Source organism: Martes martes (genome assembly GCF_963455335.1).
Source record: "Martes martes genome assembly, chromosome: 4".
In the NCBI taxonomy this organism is placed as follows: Eukaryota; Metazoa; Chordata; class Mammalia; order Carnivora; family Mustelidae; genus Martes; species Martes martes.
In genome coordinates this window covers 98,746,978-98,769,328 of record NC_137891.1, presented here as the reverse complement: position 1 = coordinate 98,769,328, position 22,351 = coordinate 98,746,978, and the positions used below count along the sequence as shown (strand labels likewise).

Here is a 22,351-nt window from a genome sequence, read left to right as displayed (position 1 = left end):
TCTCTGCCTCAGAGCCTGCTTTCAGGGAAGCTGGTCTCAGACAGGATGTGACCTTTAGCAAATACTTCACCTCTCTTTATCCCGGTTTCTTCAGCAGCAAACAACAGTATCCATCCCAGAGCATTGGTGTGAGGATTAAATGAGTTTAGGTCCTTGGCACGGTGCCCACCATACACTAAGGATATATACATAGTTGCTGTTATTATTATTACCGTGATCTATAGAAAGAACACTCCAAGCTCCCCGCTCCCCATACTTCAACAAACCAGCTAGTGACAAGGTCTTGAAGTAGCGGCAAACTTGACCTGCTAGAGAGTTAGAGCCTGGGGCGGGGGGCAAGAGGCAAGGGGCATGAGGCCAAAGGAGGAGAGTGGTAGGAGATGAGGTCAGAGAAACAGGCAGGGCCCTCTGGGGGCCCACGTGAGCCTTGGATGTTAGGGTAAAGAGTTAGGATTTAAAAAAAAAAAAAAGAGTTAGGATTTAAATCTAAGGGAGGTGGGGGGCACCTGGGTGTCTCAGTGGGTTAAGCCTCTGCCTTCAGCTCAAGACATGATCGCAGGGTCCTGGGATTGAGCCTGGCATCAGGCTCTCTGCTCAGCAGGCAGCCTATTCCCCCCCCCCCCCGCCCCCGCACCTTCCTCTCTGCCTACTCGTGATCTCTCTGTCTGTCGAATAAATAAATAAAATCTTTAAAAAAATAAAAATAAAAAAAAATCTAAGGGAGGTGGGAAACCATGGGAGATTGGGAGCAAATCAGTTATACTAAATGCTTTGGGGTTCTAAAAGCCCAGCCTGGGAGCACCTAGGTGGCTCAGTTGGTTGGGTGTGCGTCTGCCTCGGCTCAGGTCATGATCCTGGGGTCTTGGGATCGAGCCCCGCATCAGGCTCCCTGCTCAGTGGGGAGTCAGCTTCTCCCTCTCCCTCTGCCCCTCCTCCCCACTCACGTTCTCTCTCAAATAAATAAATAAAATATTTTTTAAATAATAATAAAAGCCCAGCCTGGCTCACCAGTAGAGTCAGGCAAACAGCAGGGAGGGAAGTAAGGCAGACTATAGTAGTGATGTTCATGAAATGGGAGCGTGGGGACAGTTTTGGTGGGAGAGCCACTGGTAGGTACAGGTAAGGGGTGAAGCAGGGAGGAGTTAAGGATGTGTCCTAGGTCTTAGCTTGTGAAAAGTGGACGGAGTTGGGAACATTATCTATCCAGAGAAGGAAAAACAAGAGAGGAGCCAGTTTGTGAAAAGGGAGGGAGAATTCAGAGTTCTGTCTGTAACATGCTAAGTTTGAAACGCCTGTTAGACATCTGAGTAAGATGTCAAATCAGCCATCAGATGTATGTTTGGGTCCTCTCTTGATTAAGCCATCAAGTAGGTAAAAAGCCTAGGAAGTTATTAACTAATATGTCCTGGGAAAGAGTTAAGCTGCTTGATTCCTTTGGAAGACAGGATTAATGTTATTTGCCCTATTAACTAACTAACTAACTAACTGTCACATTATCAACCTTTTCTTCTCATGGCCATTAGTGGAGAAAATGCCACATAGCACTACAACTACAGGTTTAGACCTGGCCCACAGATGCTCTACAAGTCACAACTTTAATATTGAGCATTTCAGGGACTGGTAATAACCTGACCAAGGCTAAGATGGAAAGTGCCTCCTGGCATGCAGTTCGGTGTGTATGGATGTGAAGCATCTTGCCTGGTAGATAACACCCTGAAGGCACATGTATGTGCTGACTTCCTACTACAGAGCCCACCCAGGACCACCACCATGTTCTTGGCAACCCCCCCACCCCCCATGATGCTGTAACAGCTCGAATATGCACTTCCCCTTCCTCCAGTCTCTGGAACCAAAACTACTTGTGGTGAAAGAAGTGCCTTCTCACCTTAGGCTTCACCTCTTGGCCATAATATTATTTCTTTTTCTTTTAAAGATTTTATTCATTTATTTGAGAGAAAAACAAAGGCAGAGACAGAGAGAGTGAGTATGGGCAGCGGGAGGGGTGGGGGGGTTGAGGGAGAGGGAGCAGCAGACTCCCCACTGAGAAGGGAGCCTGACATGGGGTTCAGTCCCAGGACCCTGAGCTCACAACCTCAACCGAAGGCAGACGCTTAACCAACCGAGCCACCCAGGTGCCCCAAAATTCTTTTTTAAAAAAACCCTTTATAAAAACAAAACAAAACAAAACGCTTCATAGTTTTCAGAATGATTTCACATAAATAAGTTCATTTGATCTGTAGCCTCATAAGACAGATGGGATTATCATCATTTTACAGAAGAGGAAAGAAGGAAGTCATAACCATTCTCCAAAGTGTCACTAAAAATTCCTTCAATATTAAACACAAATATTCCTGGCTTCTGTATATTCAATTTTATCCATGCCCCCATTTTTAGTTAGTCATTTTCTTGTTGGCTATTCCTCAAATTAGGTTGGTTCCAGCTTTACACAATTGAAAATACCACTGGCATCATCATACATATATCTTTGTCTAACTCTTTGTTTCCTTAGGATCTATTACTAGAAGTGGAATTACTGAACTAAAACCTTAAATCCTCCCTATCCTGAATGGAGCTGAAACAGTACAGGATACTTAAAGCTGTATTCCGACCCCCCATCCCCCCAGGTGATAAGAGCTGCGGTAGGTCAGTCTTAGAACCTGGCCAAACTGGTAAGCAAAACTAGAGAGGTGTTACGTTTTGGGTTTTGTGGGACCTGAAGACTTGCCGCATTAGTCCTTTTCTTGAAAATTCCTTAGTTTTTCCTATCACCTTGGCCTAGCCCAGCTTGGATGAAATGCTAATTTACAAAGTATACTACCGGATTTGAGAAGAAATAGGCAAAAAACAGGAAGATCAGTAGGAGTAAGTAGCAACATAGTGGCTTTAGATTTGTTCACTAGTTTACAACAAAGACTTAAAGCACTTACTGGTTGGGTGATGGAAATTTCGCCAAAGTTGCCTCATTGGGACTTTCTGAGAATTGAGCTGGAGTAGCCAAGATGGAGCTCTGGAGAGACAAAGATGGAAGAAATGTCTTTAAGGACTTCAAAGTATAGTAACAGGTAATTATCAAACATTACCTCTAAGAAGTTTAATGGGCATCTCAAAACAGAAATCTTGATCTTCTTCCTAAACCTGTTTTTCTTTCTCCCAGACTTCTCTATTTTATCAATTTAGCAATACCTGTTTAGCAATACAACCACTCATCTAGTTGCTCCAGCCAAAATCAACTCCACTTTATTCTGCCAGGAGGATTACAGCCTTTCACTAAATCCTGTTGAATCTACCTACATGATATAGAAATATCTTAACTCCATCCTGGTGCAAGCATCATCATTGTCATCTATGAAGTGTCCTAACCTGCCTACCCTCTTCCACTCTCAACTCTCCAATCCCTTCTCCAAAACGCAGTCACATTGGTCTTGTAAACATCAGACCATGTCAGCTCCCTGGGTAACACCCTCTGATGGTTTTCTTTTTCACTTAGAATAAAATTCCAATTTTTTTTCATGCCCTTCACGGCTCTAAATTTATTTGTCTGGTGGATGATCTAGCCCTAACCTCTTCCTATTCTTTCCCTGGCTCACTCACTTGCCAACCGACTTCAGGTCCCTTTGCTTAAGCTGCTCATTGGCAGTTTGCAGGATTCTCATTTCTTCAGCACTCATTTAAAATCGTTCTCTCAGGCTCGCCTCCCTGGGCATCCGACCTAACATAGCCACGCGTCCCATCACCACTGCCACTTCCTAACCCCTTACACTTCCTTTTGTTTCTTGGCAACACTTACTTCTCTAATAGCGTATCGCTCATCGCGTCTCTCTCCCACTCGGTACTGTTAGGTACCATTAGCGCAGGAACTTGATTTGTTCCCTATTCATTCGCACTGCCTGGACGCACAGAGACATTTACTGTTTGTTGAATGAATGATGAATGCATGCTTATCATAACTCTAATTGTTTTACTGATTTATCCATTTGTTTAGCGTATCTCCCCAAGGTGAGCATAAACTCCGTGAAGACTGGGATCGTGTCCATTGTGTTAACTGTTATATCCCCTACGCTTTGAACAGAGCTAGAGCAGTGACAAGTGCAAAGCCATATTAAAGCAAGTCGGGGGCAACTAAACTGACCTAAGGAGCTATGGAGTACTCACACATCAAACTGCACCTAAACAAGTACTGAAAAGGGGTGAAAACCAAAGGGACAGAGAAAGGTAAGAGTCCCGGCAGAGGCAATCTCGCGAGGTGCTGGGCAGCCAAGATGGCTTCCAGCACTTGCCGCCACACCTAATATGGCGACCCCAGGGAGGGTTCCTGGACGAAATTACGCGAGAGTTGCATCACGGCTACAGTCCGTGAATTGAGCTGGGGGTGTGGAGCAGCCAAGATGGAGCCGGCAGCCGGCGGTCCCGGCCCGCTGATCATGAACAGCAAACAGCCTCAGCCGCCACCACCTCCGCCACCGGCAACCGCGCAGCCTCCACCCGGAGCCCCGCGGGCCGGCGGGGGCCTCCTGCCCGGGGGGAAAGCCCGAGAGTTCAACCGCAACCAGCGCAAAGACTCGGAGGTAAGGAGCTTCGGGGGGCGAGTGTAGCACCGGGCGGGTGACGGCGGGGGACCCGGGCCCGGGGCCGCTTTCGGGTTCCAGCTGGGCTTCCGGAGGGTTGGAGAGAGTCCGGTGGGAGAGTTGTCATTCTACAGTGAAAGGAGCAGGAAGTAAGGTTGGCACCCCTGGGGCCGGGGGCGTGAAGCCGGGGTCCCATCCCCGAGCTCCGTCGTTAGCCAGAACCTCCCGTAGCCAGCGACTCCTCGTTTGCTTCTCTGGGGCCGGCGCTAAGGGTGCGGCCTCCAGGCCCCAGCCCCTGGGGAAGCCGCACCCGGTCCCAGTTCTGGGATGAGGAGTCAGTGGTCTGCGTGCGCTCCAGGGGGCGGGCGGCTGCACTCCGACAGCTAATCATCTCTGTCGCCTGGTCCTGTGGGCTCCGCAGCGTGCGGTGGGCGGTGTGTGTGGGCAGGGAAGGGAGCTGGAAGCCCGACGGAGCTAATTATCACTAATAGTACTACTCGCCCGGAGATTTGAGAGTAGGCGGGGGTAACATTCCCAGCTCGGTCTGACCTTAGCTATTTACAGGTCCAGGCCGTAGTTTCACAGTGCCTAGTGCGCCAGATGCCGAAGTGTTAACGATCACAAATATACATTGTAAACAGGCATTAGGGCTCAGCATTCCCTTTCTTGCTAGTGGGCTGTTCCTCCGGTTCCGGAGACACCGTAGTCTGAAGCTGACTAGTCACCTCGCCCCGAGTTAAAGAATTCCTCCCACTCCCTCCCAATGTAGATTTCATGAATGAAGACACGCACGTCGCAGCATTTTAGGGCTTCTTAATCAGTACGTTCCCAGAGTATTTACTGTGAGGTCGTCTTTACGAGAGAACTCAGAGGCTGATCAGCAGTAAAGCGCTTATTACTGAGAGGGAATTCCTCCTTGTGCAGACGCAGTATACCAGGTCATACCAAAGGCTGAAGATATGTGAAATCAATTCCTCTCAAGCTTTCGTATTTTTTTTTAAAGATTTTATTTATTTATTTGACAGAGAAAGATCACAAGTAGGCAGAGAGAGGCAGAGGGGAGCAGACTCCCTGCTGAGCAGAGAGTCCCATGTGGGACTCCATCCTAGGACCCTGAGATCATGACCCAAGCCGAAGGCAGCGGCTTAACCCACTGAGCCACCCAGGCACCCATCAAGCTTTCGTATTTTGTTGTCAAGTACAAATCTCTGGCAAAGCCTGTCAAAATTTGGCAAGTCCAAAATAGAGGTACACTGAGCTTGATGGGAATTTGAAAAAGCAGTGAAACTGACTTTTTAAAAAAGATTTTATTTATTTATTTGACAGACAGAAATCACAAGTAGGCAGAGAGGCAAGCTGAGAGAGGGGGGAGGCAGGCTCCCTGCTGAGCAGAGAGCTCGATGCGGGGCTCGATCCCAGGACCCTGGGATCATGACCTGAGCCGAAGGCAGAGGCTTTAACCCACTGAGCCACGCAGGCGCCCAGTGAAACTGACTTTTTAGGAGCCTTTGTCTGGTGGGGTGATGGAGAATTATGAAAGTGGTGGGGGTGAGCCCACCCTTATCAGGAGAGGAGTTACAGTTTAAAATTTTTCTAGGTTGTCTTGAAAGAGCAAATAAATACCCTTTGATGCATTTGAATTTCTCCTTCTATCCTTTGATTTCCATATAGACTCAACACGTGGAAGGCCAGCCTGTGAACACTTAAGCTGAGAGATCTGTTTCAATTCATTTTCTTAGAGATGTCTGTGCTGCACTCAGCTCTTGGGGCAAAGCTGGAATCAGTAGTCTGGGAGCTTGAGCAATGCCTGGAGGACAGGGAACACATCACTTGATGAGAGCCCACTGTGTGCTACATAATTTTGATTAGTTCTTAAAAACCTTCAAGATAGATTTTTGTCATCCCCGTTCCATAAATGAACTGAAGCTCAGGAACTTATGAAAGTGTGCAGTCTGTTGCCTCTGACAGAGTAGAGTTCTTCATGGTTTTCAGTGTCTGGGTTTGTTATGTCATTCTGTGGGTGGTCTTTGTCTTCCTAAGTAGCTTATAATTAGGCCTGAAGATTTTACCTACTTTGTCACCTCTTCTCTCTTCCCAGCACAAGGTGTGTTCTTGGTGATTACCTATCCCCACCAGTGAAAAGATTCTCTGTCACATTCTCTCCTGTGTGTGGGGGAGGGAAACCATTCTGTTAGACTGCGCCTTCTCTGTCTGTCAGTTCTCACTGAAATTTGAGAAAAGGGCAGGAAAACTGAGGGTATCAATACTCATTTTGTCCTGAGCTGTTGATGGCCTACTACTAGCCAGAAAGAAGCGAGGCTTCCGGAATCTTAGCGTTGTAAAGAAGGGGTCATTCACTGCACAGAACACTTAGAAGCTCTGTGTTCATTTATCTCACAAGAATTTATTTGACTATAAACTCTTCATTCGGGGGGCCTGGGTGGCTCAGTGGGTTAAGCCTCTGCCTTCTTCGGCTCAGGTCATGATCCCAGGGTCCTGGGATGGAGCCCCGCGTCTGGCTCTCTGCTCAGCGGGGAGTCTGCTCCCCGCCCCCCTTCTGCCTGCCTCTCTGCCTACTTGTGATTTCTGTCAAATAAATAAATAAAATCTTTTTTAAAAAAAACAACAAAAAAAACTTCATTCATTTATTCAGGCGAGGTAGTATGCTGGGCATTGTGAAGTCGCTGGTGAGCAGAGTGGACGAAGTTCTCCTCAAGGAATGGAACTTGCATATTGTGGAGAGACAGATACAAAACAAATACACATGCTGGCATATAATTAGAAGTTGTGCTCTTAAGGGAAAGTGGAAGGTGCCCTGGAAGGGCCCAATAGGGAAACCTGAGCTAGCCCCGGAGACAAAGCTAGCCCCAGCAAATTGGAGGCAGTGGTGTCTTATAACACAGCAGTGTCTCTGGACGCATGTGTATTTCCTCCTTCAGAAAACACTGAGGTCTTTTGCATTACTGTCTCCTCTCCTCCTCAGGGCTATTCCGAGTCGCCAGATCTCGAGTTTGAATATGCTGACACAGACAAGTGGGCTGCAGAGCTCTCGGGTAAAGCACAGACCTTCTTATTATTTAGGATTTTTTTTTCTGTATTGGTCTTTAATAAAATTAAGAATGAATGTCATTTTGGAGTTCATTTTTTCCTTTGGCTACCTAGTGATATATATACGTATATATCAGTTGTATAAACTTGCATATATATATATATGTGTGTATATACATATATACCCCATATATATATATATACACACACACACACACACATATATATATGTATATACATACATGTTAATTACGGGGTTCCAGCTATGTGTATCTCATAACTTTGGTTTTTCCTTTGCTTTGGTGAAGCCCCTCTGCTGTGGTCAGCTAAGCTGGCTGTGGCCCAGTCGCAGACAGTGGTGCTCCTGGGCCATACACTATCTGCCTGACAGTGGTTTTTCCTGGAGCAGTAGGTCGTGCATGAGGTCTGCCAACAGGTGTGCCTGCGTCTGTGCACATGTGTTGCTGCCACTGCTACTCACATGTAACGTTAGGCTAGCCTGAGCTGCTTTTCAGGCCTCCATAGTACAGGTCCTAGTTAGGAGATCATGGCCACTTGAGAGACACATGTCCATGGTGGCAGTCTGCCTCGCGTGGCATGGTGGGATTGATGTGCACCAGACTGGAAATGCCTGGGCTTATGTGTAACTGGCATTCTGATTGTGTGCTGTAAGGGGAGTTAGCATTCTCTCCATTGTGCACGTCAGAGCACTAAGACCCCCTTAGTAACTGGATAGTCCAAGAGTCACTGTGACTCAGGGAGAGAGTGGGGCCTAGAGGCAAATACCTTGTAGTCTCTGCTATGGACGAGACCTGCTGTGGCATGTGGACATGGAGCTGATGAGACTTTGTTCTTGATAGAGCTTTACAGCTACACAGAAGGGCCAGAATTCCTGATGAATCGAAAATGCTTTGAGGAGGACTTCCGGATCCATGGTGAGATGATTCCCCTCACTTCTTGGTTTCTTTGACCCAGCATCCTGAGAGCTGCAGGGCTTCTCTTAGTCATCTGAGTGACTTGAGTCATCCTGGACTGGCCCAAGAAACCTGCCAACTCGTGATTGTGCCAGGCCCCATGTCACCTTTAGGGTGGGCTTGCTGGTGTTCTGATGGTGGCTTTGCAGAGTGTGAGTACTGGGGGGAAAAGCTTTATGTGATTAAAATTGCATCAAAAAACAGCAGTGTTTCAGTCTGGAAATTTGTAGAGCAGCAGCGTGACCTTCTGCCTTACCTAGAGAGTTAACTTCTCTCTCTGAGTGTTCTGGCCTTGTGGCAGTCTTGAATTTGGTGAGTTAACAAAGGTTCATTCCATCGTGAGGATTTTTCTGGGCTCAAGTGCAGCTAGTCTCTTGCCCCACAGTAACAGATAAGAAATGGACCGAACTGGATACCAACCAGCACCGTACCCATGCCATGAGGCTCCTGGATGGCCTGGAAGTCACTGCCAGGGAGAAAAGACTCAAGGTGGCTCGAGCAATTCTCTATGTTGCCCAAGGTACTGAGCGGGCCCCCCAGGCACCCTGCTGCTGCTTTCAGTGATGCCGTCCAGTGCGATCCTGGGAGGGCCCCCCGCGAGCTCTGCCTGTGTTTGCAGGCACGTTTGGAGAGTGTAGCTCAGAGGCAGAGGTGCAGTCCTGGATGCGCTACAACATCTTTCTGCTCCTGGAGGTGGGCACGTTCAATGCATTGGTGGAACTTCTGAACATGGAGATAGAGTGAGTTCTGAGGAGCTGGAGTAGGGAAGAGGAGGCAGGGGCTGAGAAGACAGGGCTGGCAGAGCTCAGTGGTTTTGGGAAGGGGGAATGGGCCAAGTGGGGCTGATGGGGTGGTCCCAGGCTCTGTTCTGACCAGTCGGGTTGAACCGTGGGCTCTTCTGCAGTCGAAGCACTTATCGTAGCATTTCATTCCCCCACTGGGCGGCCCTTGACCGGCCAATTCCTCGTCTTCCTTCCTGGGGGAGGGCCTGACTCCCAGATGTCTCCTGCAGCAACAGTGCGGCCTGCAGCAGCGCGGTGAGGAAGCCAGCCATCTCCCTGGCAGACAGCACAGACCTGAGGTGAGGCAGGCAGCTGGCTTGGGCTCCCTGAGAATGAGATCAGAGCCGGGAGCAGGAGGATGTCTTTGGGGGCCCTTGCTATGTGTGCGCTCCTTCTGTGCTTGCCCATCTCCGTGTGTCCTGAGTCAGCTGTGCGGGTTGGGGGCGGGGGCTCTCCCTTGGTGGCGCTGAGAACCACCCCCGGCAGGAAATCTAGGGTGAGGCCACTTAATAGAGCCCAAGTGACTGTGCAGCCTCCTGCCCACGCTGCTGCTGACAGCTTGCTGGTGTGGTGCTTTGTGCTTGGTGGACCGCACACCGTGTGGCTCCTCGGGCTCCACCCTCTGGTGCGCAGCTTGACCCCCATCTCCCTCACGATGTCCTGCCCACAGGCAGTAATAGCAGCTGCTGAACAATGGGGTCGCCTTCCCATTTTGTGAGGCCTAGCATCTGTCTCTGTGAGCTTGGGAGTTTTCAGACTGGGTGTTCATGGTGGTCCCCACTGTGGTTGCGTCCCTGGGCACTGCCCCTGGCTCCCGGTTTCCACTCCAGCACGGTAGCACTTGCTTGGTCTTATTTTTGCTTATTTATTATTTATTTATTTTGCTTATTTATTTTTGCTTATTTATTATGCTTATTTTGCTTGGACCCTGTGCTGCTTTGTCTGACCTGGCACCTACTTCCACCGCTCACTCCCACCTCTTCTTGCTCCAGGGGTGCTTAGGGCCAGAAATGCTTTGGGCCATTCTTGTTCTTGTTCATCCATTCAGCAACCATTGATGAAGTGCCTGCTTGGATAAACACCTAGTTCATTGCTGGCATGCAAAGCAGAGTAAGATCTGGTCATGCCCTTAACAGCAGAGGACAAGAAAGGCCACCCCAAGGGGCATTCTGTGGGACTCTCAGTTTGCTCTTTGTCACAGCCCTCTGCCACCAACTAGCCTTTGTGCACATGCTTTCCTCACATCAGCTGGACCGTGGAGAAGCCAGGACGCTCCCTTGCTTCACGATTGTGCAACATTATGAGCTGGCTCTTGTTCCCAGGGTCCTGCTTAACATCATGTACCTGATTGTGGAGACTGTTCATCAGGAGTGTGAGGGTGATAAGGCCGAGTGGAGGACCATGCGACAGACCTTCAGGGCTGAGCTGGGTAGGGCCCTGGAGACCCTGGGGTGTTGAGGCCCTGCCTGGGAGCCGAGGCTGCTGGCCTTTGGGAGGGTCCTGTTCTGCTGGTGGTCCTGATCCCTCTGTGTTGCCTCTAGGTTCCCCCCTGTACAACAATGAACCATTTGCCATCATGCTATTTGGGATGGTGACCAAATTTTGCAGCGGCCATGCCCCCCACTTCCCCATGAAGAAAGTTCTCTTGCTGCTCTGGAAGACAGTGTTGGTGAGTACCTCCTTGAAGGGGAACTCAGCTGCAAGGGCTCAGGCCAGGAGACAGACTTTTCACTATATATCCTTTTAAACATTGAATTATGTGAAAAACTAAATAACTAAACTATAAAACTTAGGTTTAAAACAAAACAGCACTTTTGTCTCACTATAGCTGAAGAGGACTTGGCCCTTGGGTCCCTGACAGCTACAAGCTGCTCCTCTAGTCATAAAACACCTTCTCCCCAGACAGGCTGCTTCTGAACCTGGAGTGTATGAAGTGATTGGAGACAGAACTAGAGCTGGTGTAATTGGGTCCCCTCTGTCAGAGGTCCCTTGAGGGAAGCAAGAGCAAGCCTTGTGCTAGTGCCCTCTTCCTCAGGGGGTTGTGTAGAGCCTGTTTCTGGCTGGGGGAGGAATGGCCAGCAACCTGGCCCAGTGCCCTTCTGCACCCAGTGGAGCTGCAGATGGGGTTCCTCCTTCCCCCTGGGGCTCACCTCCTCCTTCCAGAGCAGACTAGCTCTGCGGAGCCGGGCTCAGGGAGGTTAGGGCCTCTTTAGAGTGGTATGAACATTTTATTTTGGTCAGATATCCTCTTGGTTCCTCACAAAGCCTCATTGAAGCTGGAGCCTGGGTTGTTTTTTTTTTGTGGGGGGAGTATGTAACAGTGTATCCCCAATTTGAAAGACTGGCATGTATAGCCTTTGAAGCATGTTAGTCTCACAGATTCTTCTAGGAACCTGAAGGAGTAGGCTCTTCAGTCTGCTTTCCTGATATGATGAGTGTATCATACGGAGCAAAGCATGGCCACTAGCTCAGTCAGCCTGTGTGTCTCCTTCCCTTGGTCTGACTGCTCTGCTCCCACGTTGGCGTTGCTGGATCCTCGTGTGAATGGGTTTAGTCCCTTGTTCAGAGATTGGTGCAGGTTGTGGTGTCTCGCAGGGCTTGAGGACCCACTTGTGGAGGTGTTGAGCCTGGCCTTGCCCCTTGTCCATGATACAGTGTACCCTGGGCGGCTTTGAGGAGCTCCAGAGCATGAAGGCTGAGAAGCGCATGGTCCTGGGTCTCCCCCCGCTGCCTGAGGACAGCATCAAGGTGATCCGCAACATGAGGGCTGCCTCTCCGCCAGCGTCTGCCTCGGACCTGATTGAGCAGCAGCAGAAGCGGGGCCGTCGGGAGCACAAGGTGAGGGTGACAGATGTGCCCTGTGAGTCCCAAGAGTCCCAAGGTGCACAGCGCATGGCAGCATGCTCCCTGGGTAAGCGGGCTTGTTGGAAATCCTCTCTGACCAGCTAGTCCAAATGAAGGCTTCTGGGCCGGGGACACTGTGTCTCTAGCCCAGGGTCCGGTTGACCATGGGTACTCACAACATGGCACTTTTGAGACACTGGGGCAAGAAAAGCCCTTCAGGCCCAGCCTGGCCTTCCTCTCAGGTTTTTCCCCGGCCCTTGGCTCCGCCTGCCACTTTTCTTTGTTACAGCCTCTCTAGCCTCCTTGCCCTTAACAGTTTCTCGGTTGGCGCTTGTCTGATTCCCCCTAGGCACTGATAAAACAGGACAACTTGGATGCCTTCAACGAGCGGGATCCCTACAAGGCTGATGACCCTCGGGAAGAGGAAGAGGAGAATGATGATGACAACAGTCTGGAGGGGGAGACATTCCCCCTTGAGCGGGATGAAGTGATGCCTCCCCCGTTACAGCAGCCTCAGACTGACAGGCTCACCTGCCCAAAGGGGCTTCCGTGGGCTCCCAAGGTCAGGTGAGGCTCAGATGTCTGGCACACTCGTGGCTCCTAAAACCAGAGGCCTCCCAGCCCCAGGAGGAGGTCCTCTGCAGGGCCAGGCTGACTTGGCTTTGGGATGAAGCTCCTTAAAGTACTGTGTGTTGGCCTAGAGGTCTCAGGATGCTGGCCTTGCTCAGAGAAACCTGTGTATGGCTCTTGAGTCAGTAATGTGAGTTAGCTCTTGGTTAGCTGTACTAATGAAGGGGAAGGAGGGAAAAAGGAAAACCAGGACATGTAACTGAACCCATCTCCACTTACCCTGGGGATGTATGTGTTTTTAACAGAAAAACTAAAGAATAAGGAAGAGTTTTTAGAATCATAATTAAGGTATTTGAGATATGTGTGAATGAATCAATAGGTGGGAAGGTGCCTGGGTGTATAGAAATGGTATCTGTTTGAAAAGGTGCCAGCTAGGAGCGCCTGGGTGGCTCAGTTAGTTAAGCATCTGTCTTTGGCTCAGGTCCTGATTCTGGAGTCCTGGGATTGAGTCCGGGCATCAGGCTTTCTTGTTCAGCGGGGAGTCTGCTTCTCCCTTTCCCTTTGCCCCTCCCCCTGCCTGTGCTCTCGCTCGCTCACTCTCTAATGGAGAAATAAAATCTTTAAAAAAAAAAAGCCACCAACTTACGAAATTGGTGGACATGTGAAAGGATACAGAAGTCAGTTTCTTGATCTGAAACCCCAGTTTTCAGTGATCTCTGATGGCAATGTAGAGCTAGTCGTCAGGAAATGCAAGACGTGCCAGTTGTTTAAGACGGACCCAGGACGCATAGGAAAATAGCTGTATTTGATAGATCTAGTGGTTGTAATAACTTTAGATATTTGAGAAATTCTTTTGACAGACTCACCAGCTGAATAAAGTGTCCTTTTCAGTTTGATGTAGCACCTTAATTTTACCCGTAAACTAGTTACACATAATATTTTCAGGTTATAGATCCAACAACATTATAAAGGACTTTAAAATAGTCTGAAGACTTTAGTTGATTTGTTCGTTCGTTCTTTCTTTTCTTTTTTTCTTCCCCCTAAAAAGAAAAATAATGGTGGGAGACCGTTTTTCCTGGCTTCACAATTTCTGTGCATTCTGTGTTCTATTGACCATGACACCTTGAGATAACATTTCGTAAAAACCTTGTCTTTGTCTTTGGCAGAGAGAAGGACATTGAGATGTTCCTCGAGTCCAGCCGCAGCAAGTTTATAGGTTACACTCTAGGCAGGTGAGTGTGATCTGACTTCCTTTTGAAGAAAGAGGTAACGGGAGTTCTTTCTCCTGGCCTTTGGTGTTTAGGGATCGAGGCAAATTGCTGTCTAGGCTTAACACAGGTTTTCTTTATTCTCCAGTGATACAAACACAGTGGTGGGGCTGCCCAGGCCAATCCACGAAAGCATCAAGACTCTAAAACAGGTAGGTGGCTTTGAATGAGCTTTTGACCTACTTTGGTCCCAAGTGAGTAAAGTGAGAGCAGTCCATTGGGAGAAACCTTTTGAAGAGTGTTGTTTGCCTGAAGGAACCTGGAGTGGAGGCAGGGGTGGGCTGTGGCAATGCCCTTTAGTACAGCTCTTTGTAGTTTTACTTATTTTAGCTGAGTTTTTGTTGGGGACTTGACTGGGAGTTTATTAGAGATAGTACTTGATAGTTGGCATTTTAAAGGGCCCAATAAATTGCCCTCCCTTTTCTGAGTCCAAGTTCTAAGCAGTTGAGATAGAGGAGTAGACAGATGGCAATTGAAACACCAGCTTTATTGCTAATAGAGCGACTGGACAGTGAGGCATGAGAACACAGCAGTGATATGCACCCTAATGTTTTACTTCCAGAATTGGGCAGACTCACTACCCAGGGCCAGGCGGTGCTGGAACCCTCCTAAGCCTAGTTGAGGAACAGAAGTGAACATAGGCTATTCTTTTTTCTAAAGAGGAAAGAGTAGTTGGCTGGGCTCAGAGTCCTATACCTTCCCTGATACTCACCAGTTGGCAAAAGGAGGAGGGAGTGTGTGGAATGGGATGGGAGAGTGGGGGTTTTTGACACGTGCATATCCCTCCATGTGGGAGGAAGCATCAGGAGTGGGGAAGAGGTGTCTCCCCTGACAACGTGTCAGGAGAGGAAATGTTGATGTAGTTTTTTTTAAGTATATTTTTGAGATTTATAGTGTAAGTGGGCTAAGTAGGCCCTGTGCTGCTCGGCTTTTCTGAATCTTTGACTCTCCCTCTAATAGTTTTCTCCTGGCTCTATAGTTATCTGAAAGCCCCTCTCTCCTTTGTTGTTTTCTAATCTATCATGTGGTTTTTAGGCTGGGTTTAAGAAAAATGTGCCCACTTAGAAAAATATTTCAGGATTTGAAGTAGGGATCTTTGTGGTGACTTAGCCCTCTTTGAGAAGATTGTGTTTGAAGAAAATTGAGTGGGGCCTTTGCCAGGGTGTGGGGCTTCAGCCAGAGAATGAGAGGTGTTTCTCTGCTCTCTCTCTCCAGCACAAGTACACATCGATTGCAGAGGTCCAGGCCCAGATGGAGGAGGAGTACCTTCGCTCTCCCCTCTCAGGGGTGAGTCTGAGGCCTTCTCTGGCCACCGGACCCCCAGCTGTTCCTAGGCACTGTGCTGGGCCCAGACCGCAAAGCTGCCCTAGACCCTGCCCTCAAAGCTCCCAGTCTCACTCCTGCTGCAGGGGTGGCGTGTGCTAGTGTGGGGGTCAAGAGCACGGACTCTGAGTCTGTCACCTGCCTCTGACTCCTGCTCCACCACTCAGTAGGTGGCCACTCAGGCAAGTTACTGGATCTTACTGCGCTTTGGTTTGCTTGCCTGTAGAATGGGAATAGTAATAGTACCTTCTTCACAAGAGTTGCAGAAAGGATTAAATGAGTTAGTACAGGTAAAGTGCCTCACACATTGTATTATTCAAGGTTTGCTGTCATGATCCATGTCATTATTTACATTGCTACTTACATATGCTCCTCTAGCTGCCTAGCAAGCTGGCTCAGGAGACCAGTCAGGACGGGGGAATCTCTATTTGTACCTGTTGTGTTAAAAGGGAGAAGAGGAAGTGGAGCAAGTACCTGCAGAAACCCTGTACCAAGGCTTGCTTCCCAGCCTGCCTCAGTACATGGTGAGTGCTCCTGCTCTTGGGCTCTTACCTCCTGCTCAGGAGGGCTCTGGGTCTGGGAGCCCTTTGGTAGCCCTACCCACTACACTGGCCTTGAGAGTGCGCCCTGCCAGTGTCCTTCAGCCCCTCTTGCCGCCTACCTGCGCTCTTCCGGAAGGACCGCCTCTCAGGGCTCAGGTCTGCCTCTCCCCAGATCGCACTGCTGAAGATCCTGCTGGCTGCAGCCCCCACCTCAAAGGCCAAAACGGACTCAATCAACATCTTAGCAGATGTCCTGCCTGAGGAGATGCCGTGAGTGGTGTTCCTGTGAATGTAGAGGGGAAAGGGGAGTGTTTTCCTCTCAGCCCCAGTCTTACTAGGTTGTTTCTCTCTTTGGTTCAGTTTCTCTGTAGGTTAAGTTTAGGGTATTCCTGGCTCAGAAGAAAGAAACTATATCGGATTAAATATTTAGTTCTACTGGTTGGGAAGTGGTTTAGTGTGGTGGGCCTGGATTCTGATGTGGACTCTGCCGCTGAGTGAACTGGGGAAACTTCCTTTCCTCCCCTATAAAACGAATCAGGCTGTGTTTGACATTTCCTGAAACCCTCCCTCGAAAGCAGTGTGATCGGGACAGCCAGGACACGTAGGTTTAGCTTCTGGACACTTTACCAGCCAACAGCCGATTCTGAGCGGGGTGCAGGTTCTTTCCTATTCACCGGTGATTTGGCAAACAAAGTATTTATGGGTATCTCAGGGCGCTGGTGAAATCCTTAGGGGTTCTTTTTCTCTGGGACACTGACCTCATCACTTTGGTATGAGAGTACAAACTGAGATCATTTTATGCTTTGAGAAGGACCTGGGCCTTGATCTGACCTCCTGCCAGCCTGCCAGTACCTCCCAGCTCCCTGGGGTTTGGGCCCCTTGAGTGATGGCCCTGTGAGGGAGGAGGCAGGGATTGGCTAATACCAAAGGGAGTGTCCCAGAACACAAAGCCATCGTGATGATCCTTGGAAGAAAGGTTCCCGAGTCAGATACTAAACCTCTTTTTACAGAGATTTACAGTGAGAAGCCCTGAATGAAGAAACTGATTGAACTCAGTGCTTCTTCAATTTATGTGACACCAAAGCCCTTTTTTCTCCATAGTGTGATACATCTCAATGTACTAGTATTCCACAGAATACACTTTGAGGGACCTAAGTTCATATGGTAGCAAAAGCTTAGGAAGAACTTGAAAAGGAAAAGTTCATTTTGTGAGGAAATCAGGGAAACAGGCTAAGAATGTGTTTGTGGCCTCACAAGAAATAAATTGTGCTGAGCCGGACTGCCTGCAAGGTGGGTGGGAGGAGCCCCGGGCCTGATATCTGAGGTATCTGGGGTGAGGGTCGGGGGTTGGGGAGTGGGGCAGCGGCCTCTGCCCAGGGAAGGCTCAGGAATCCTGTGTCTCCTGTGAGCACCAGGAAAGGCTGTGCTGTACACACTGGTGGCTCACCGCGGAACTGTGTTTCCAGCACCACGGTGTTGCAGAGCATGAAGCTGGGCGTGGATGTGAACCGCCACAAGGAGGTCATTGTTAAGGCCATTTCCGCTGTCCTGCTGTTGCTGCTCAAGCATTTTAAGTTGAACCACGTCTACCAGGTACTTGTAGGGCCTTCCTTCTTATTCACTGGGCCAGGGCCCCAGACAGTGCTGCTCCTCCAGCCCTGAAGAACCCAGGCCTTGACCTTCAAACCCCCTTTGAGCTCTGCATGAATGTTTTAAGACATAGTGCTCCGACCAAGGCCTTTTATCATCGGAGGAAAGAGGGTGAGGTCCTAAAGGGCATGCTTAGTTTTTTCTGTTGGTTTCAGTTTGAATACATGGCCCAGCACCTGGTGTTTGCCAACTGCATCCCTTTGATCCTGAAGTTCTTCAATCAAAACATCATGTCCTACATCACCGCCAAGAACAGGTGATAAGGATGAGGGAGCAGGAAGGGGTGGGTATGGCCAGATGGCAGGGCTCCCTGCTGGCCTCGCCTCCTGAGCCTGTTCAGGCCCTACATGCCAGCACTCCACGAGGCCCCAGGACACAAAGATGAGTGAGATGTGGTTCCTGCTGTGGAGAATGCCACTGTGTCCAGTCTGAGTCTAGCTACTCTAGTGACAGGTGACTCAATCTGTGCTGGGTAGGAAGGTTCTCATCCTGGGCTCCAGTGCTGTCCTCAGTGTTTGGTGCTTTTTTTTTTTTACGATTTTATTTATTTATTTATTTATTTTTTGACAGAGATCACAAGTAGGCAGAGAGAGAGGAAGGGAAGCAGGTTCTCCGATGAGCAGAGAGCCCAATACGGGGCTCGATCCCAGGACCCTGGGATCACGACCTGAGCTGAAGGCAGAGGCTTCAACCCACTGAGCCACCCAGGTGCCCCTGTTTGGTGCTTTTTTGAGGAGACTGGCTGGGCTTCCTGATCTCTGAGGGGCTCTGCCATGTGCACCGTGAGGCCCTGTCTGCTCTTACCCTGCCGCCCCTCGCCTGGGGCCAGCAGATTTGACGATGTGCTGCAGGGTGAGCCTCAGCTGGACACTGTCTCCATGAGGGGTTTGGCGTACATTAATTACCTTGAGAAATCTTCCCCCTCCCCAGGCCCCAGACTCATTGCTTTGAGGAAAGCAGGGACTCTGGACCTTGCAAGATGGCAGGCTGGTCTCTGACCGTAGAGGGACCCTACAAGCTCTCTGATAGTAGGGATTTCATCTTCCTATAACTGGGGGAACCAAGGGGTGTAGATAAGGCAGAGTCCTGCTTCCACTCCCAAGTGAGGGAGGAAGGCCAGGAGCCAGCCCTGTTGTAGCTGCTTCACCAGCCCCCAGCTTTGCTCAGGATGGGTACCCTGGCTCTCTGCAGCATCTCTGTCCTGGATTACCCCCACTGCGTGGTGCACGAGCTGCCGGAGCTGACCGCCGAGAGTCTGGTGAGTGGCTGTGTGCTTCCCCAGCTGTTCCTTTGGCGTGAGGGGTGCTGGTGGAGGGCCTGCCTCCCCTGACATGGGGATGGAGGTGTGCACAAGTGTGAGGTCACTGCTGAGTGCTGGCTTTTAAAGCAGCAAGAGGGCATAGAAGGGCCAGAGGAGGGAGCTTGCTGAGGGGAAAGATGTGGGTATAGGGAGTAGTTGGTCAGGAGCAGGGTCTTCAGGGGCTGTGGACCCAGAGCTCCCCTGGCCGGGCTGCTTCCCTCTCCCATGCTGGATCTCTGGGGGGTGCAGCTCTGAGGTGGGTGCGGGTGCCCCACGTGTGGGGGCTAAGGGCACAGTCTCCAAAACCCACATGCTCCACATGTCCTGGAGAAAATTTCTAGGGAGCTTCCATACCCCTGCCAAACTCTGGGATAGCAGTCCTCCAGGGCTGAGGAGAGGAAGGCCCGGCAGTTCTGAGAGAGGCATGCGGGTCTTGGCCACTGCTGAGCACCTGCAGCTGTGAGGGTTATAACTGTTCCCGGATTCTCCCTGTAGGAGGCAGGTGACAATAACCAGTTTTGCTGGAGGAACCTCTTTTCCTGTATCAATCTGCTTCGGATCTTGAACAAGCTGACAAAGTGGAAGCACTCTAGGACCATGGTGAGCTAGTATAGTCAGCAGGTATACAACTTGGAAGTCAAGGCAGAGGGCCACACCCCATGCTGTCCCCTCCCAGGGTATCCCCGGGGTGGGCTTGCTGCTGCCCCTACATCCTTCTCACCGGATTTGCCTGTAGCCACGTCCTTGCATTTAACGGCTCATTCCTGGTTCCTTGCTGAGTTGAACTGGAAACTGGAAGAGGCTCAGTCGTGCCCTGAAGCCAGTGGACACATAGAGAAGGGATTTTTCTATGTCCTCTTAATCTCCAGTTGTACCACAACCAGGATTCTGGGAGTCTCCCTTAACCCTGAGTCAGGATGCCTTTGGGGTGGGGATGTCTGTGAGTCCTTGGAAATTTTACATATGTGCACATATGAATGTTGGTGGTGAGAGGGTTCACGGCTTGCCTCAGATTTCGCGATGACCCGTGATTTTAGTGGTGGGAGTGTCCCGGGAAACCCCTCAGTCTGGGGAGACAGAGATAGTCGGTTTCCCTGCCTGTAACCCCAAAAGCAGTGAGCAGAGGGCGTGGTGCAGGTGTCAATCTCTGCCCGCAACCCGGCCCTACGTGGCCCTTCCCAGATGCTGGTGGTGTTCAAGTCGGCCCCCATCCTGAAGCGTGCCCTCAAGGTGAAGCAGGCCATGATGCAGCTGTACGTGCTCAAGCTGCTCAAGGTGCAGACCAAGTACCTGGGGCGGCAGTGGCGGAAGAGCAACATGAAGACCATGTCTGCCATCTATCAGAAGGTGCGGCATCGGCTGAACGATGACTGGGCATATGGCAACGGTAAGCTCTGGTGCAAAGCTGGGGGTCGCCTTTCCCTCCAAGGAACCCGTGGAGTCCAGTTCCTGCCTCTGTACCATCCCGCTGGGAGCTCTAGGAAGGACGTTGAGAAACTGCCTGGGATTGGTGCATGTGATCATCCCCCATTCCTCTGTACCCCTGAAGGAGTTCCTTTTCCAGAAACTGTCACAAGATGCTTAACCATCTTTTCTCTCCCCACGACCACTGCCTCGGTTCTGACCACTGAAATTCTCACAGACCCAGATGGTTTCCTTGCCCTCCTTTTCTTCCCCTCTATCAGTGCCTCACACTGAGCTGCTGTGATCTTTTTAAAAAGCAGGTCCTGTGGCGCTAACTCCCTGAGTAAAATCCTTCCTTAGCTTCTGAACTCTTAAGCAAGGCTTGTGAGGCTGGCCCAGTGTCTCTTCCCCTCCTGTGTAACCTGATCCAGCTTCTCTTTAGCTCAGCCTCCCTCCCACACAGGGATCTTGGCCCATTAGCCCCATTGTCCTCTATATTCCTTGCTCCCAGCAGGGTACCTCCCTCATACCTGTAGCTGTTGGGTATCTGTATGTGTGCTTCCTGTCTGGGGGCCACCTCAGCCTCCAGGTGGAGTGGGCTCTTCCTGGGCTTTCCTGAGCGTGCTGCCACCCTGTTCCGGTTCCTAGCCCACAGCCCCATGGCCAGGTGACCACATAAGCGCCCCAGTGCCCTGTGAATTTGTGCGGAGCCAGAGTGGCCCCTGGGGCCCTGGCCAGGGAACTGAGCCAATGAGCCAATGAGGGGATCTGCAGCTTCCTGCCATCCATCCCAGAGAGCCAGGGAGAATGTGACTTACAGAGAAGTGTGTCGTTCTGTGGCCCTCCCTAGCTGGGTCCCCACAAGCTGCAACATGGCCTCTTTATAGATCTGGTCTCTCTCTTTTTACCTGATTTTCTTTTGTATCAAAGTAAAAAGTCCTGTCAGTCTTCCTGAGGATGGGGATTGGAGATCTGCTCTGGGCTGATAGCATTTCAAGCCAGGGTCAGCCTGGTCCCGAGCTTCGGTGAACCCGGGGGAGCTGCCACAAGGGCTTGGCTCCTAAACGTGTCTTCCTGCTTTGTCCCAGATCTTGATGCCCGGCCTTGGGACTTCCAGGCAGAGGAATGTGCCCTCCGTGCCAATATCGAACGCTTCAACGCCCGGCGGTACGACCGGGCCCATAGCAACCCGGACTTCCTGCCTGTGGACAACTGCCTACAGAGTGTCCTGGGCCAGCGGGTGGACCTCCCTGAGGACTTCCAGATGAACTATGACCTCTGGTTAGAAAGGGAGGTCTTCTCCAAGCCCATTTCTTGGGAGGAGCTGCTGCAGTGAGGCTCCTGGGCAGGGGACTGACAAGGAAAGAGGGGGTAACCTGGAGGTGCCCCAGGGGCTGTCCCAGTCCGTGGGTGCAGTGCTCCCACCTTCCTCCAGGTGGCAGCACGGCCCCACCGTGCCCTCCCTAGGCCACGCTGGGCTGGTGGGGGAGGCCAGATTTGGCCCCTCATTGATTCCCAGCGTCCTGCTCTGAGTGCAGTCTGCTCTCAGCTTGGGATCCCCTCTTCCTTCACTCCTCCCTACCCTCTTCTCTTGGACACGGTTGGTTGCAGCTCATTTCTCATTCAGCCCAAGGCTGGGAAAAGCTGGGGTGGGCTGGGAAGCCATTGCATCTGAATTGCAGGGGTCACGCTGACTCTTCCCAAGATGCACAGATTCTTGGCATGTCAGCCTGCCGAGGAGGAGGGCTTAGGGTATGGGCCAGGGCCAGAAAGTTGGAATCTTGGTTTTGCTTTGGGGGTTTCTGATGTCATTCCAGCCTCCTGCTAAGTTTCATCCAAAAGCAGTTGCAGAGGCTCCTACATCTGCCTCAATGCTTTGATTTGGGACGGGGTTAGGGGCTAGGAAGGGAAGCTGCCCTTCGCCAGAGATGCCACTTCTCCTCTGGGTTTGCAAGGGTCTGTAAATACCTATATATAAATCTCTGTGTATTCTCTCGTGTCCTGTTGGGGTTTTTAACGTATTTGTGTATTCTGTTTACATTAAAAGGAAGCAAAACCAATCCCCATTGCCGTGTCTGCAG

The 22,351-nt window shown here is 50.4% G+C and overlaps 1 protein-coding gene across 1 annotated transcript; it reads left to right on the top strand.

Moving 5' to 3' along the window:
* Window positions 1-4,366: 4,366 nt before the first annotated feature.
* On the top strand, window positions 4,367-22,336 carry STRIP1 (striatin interacting protein 1). The gene is made up of 21 exons (XM_080799957.1): window positions 4,367-4,565; window positions 7,549-7,618; window positions 8,474-8,548; window positions 8,973-9,107; window positions 9,207-9,327; window positions 9,600-9,668; window positions 10,692-10,798; window positions 10,911-11,038; window positions 12,025-12,207; window positions 12,563-12,780; window positions 13,950-14,015; window positions 14,140-14,203; window positions 15,267-15,338; window positions 15,824-15,898; window positions 16,089-16,186; window positions 17,383-17,509; window positions 17,722-17,822; window positions 18,758-18,824; window positions 19,362-19,466; window positions 20,049-20,253; window positions 21,359-22,336. The coding sequence occupies exons 1-21, from the start codon at window positions 4,386-4,388 to the stop codon at window positions 21,604-21,606; spliced, it is 2,514 nt and encodes an 837-aa protein (XP_080656083.1). The 5' UTR covers window positions 4,367-4,385; the 3' UTR covers window positions 21,607-22,336.
* The last annotated feature ends 15 nt before the right edge of the window (window positions 22,337-22,351 follow it).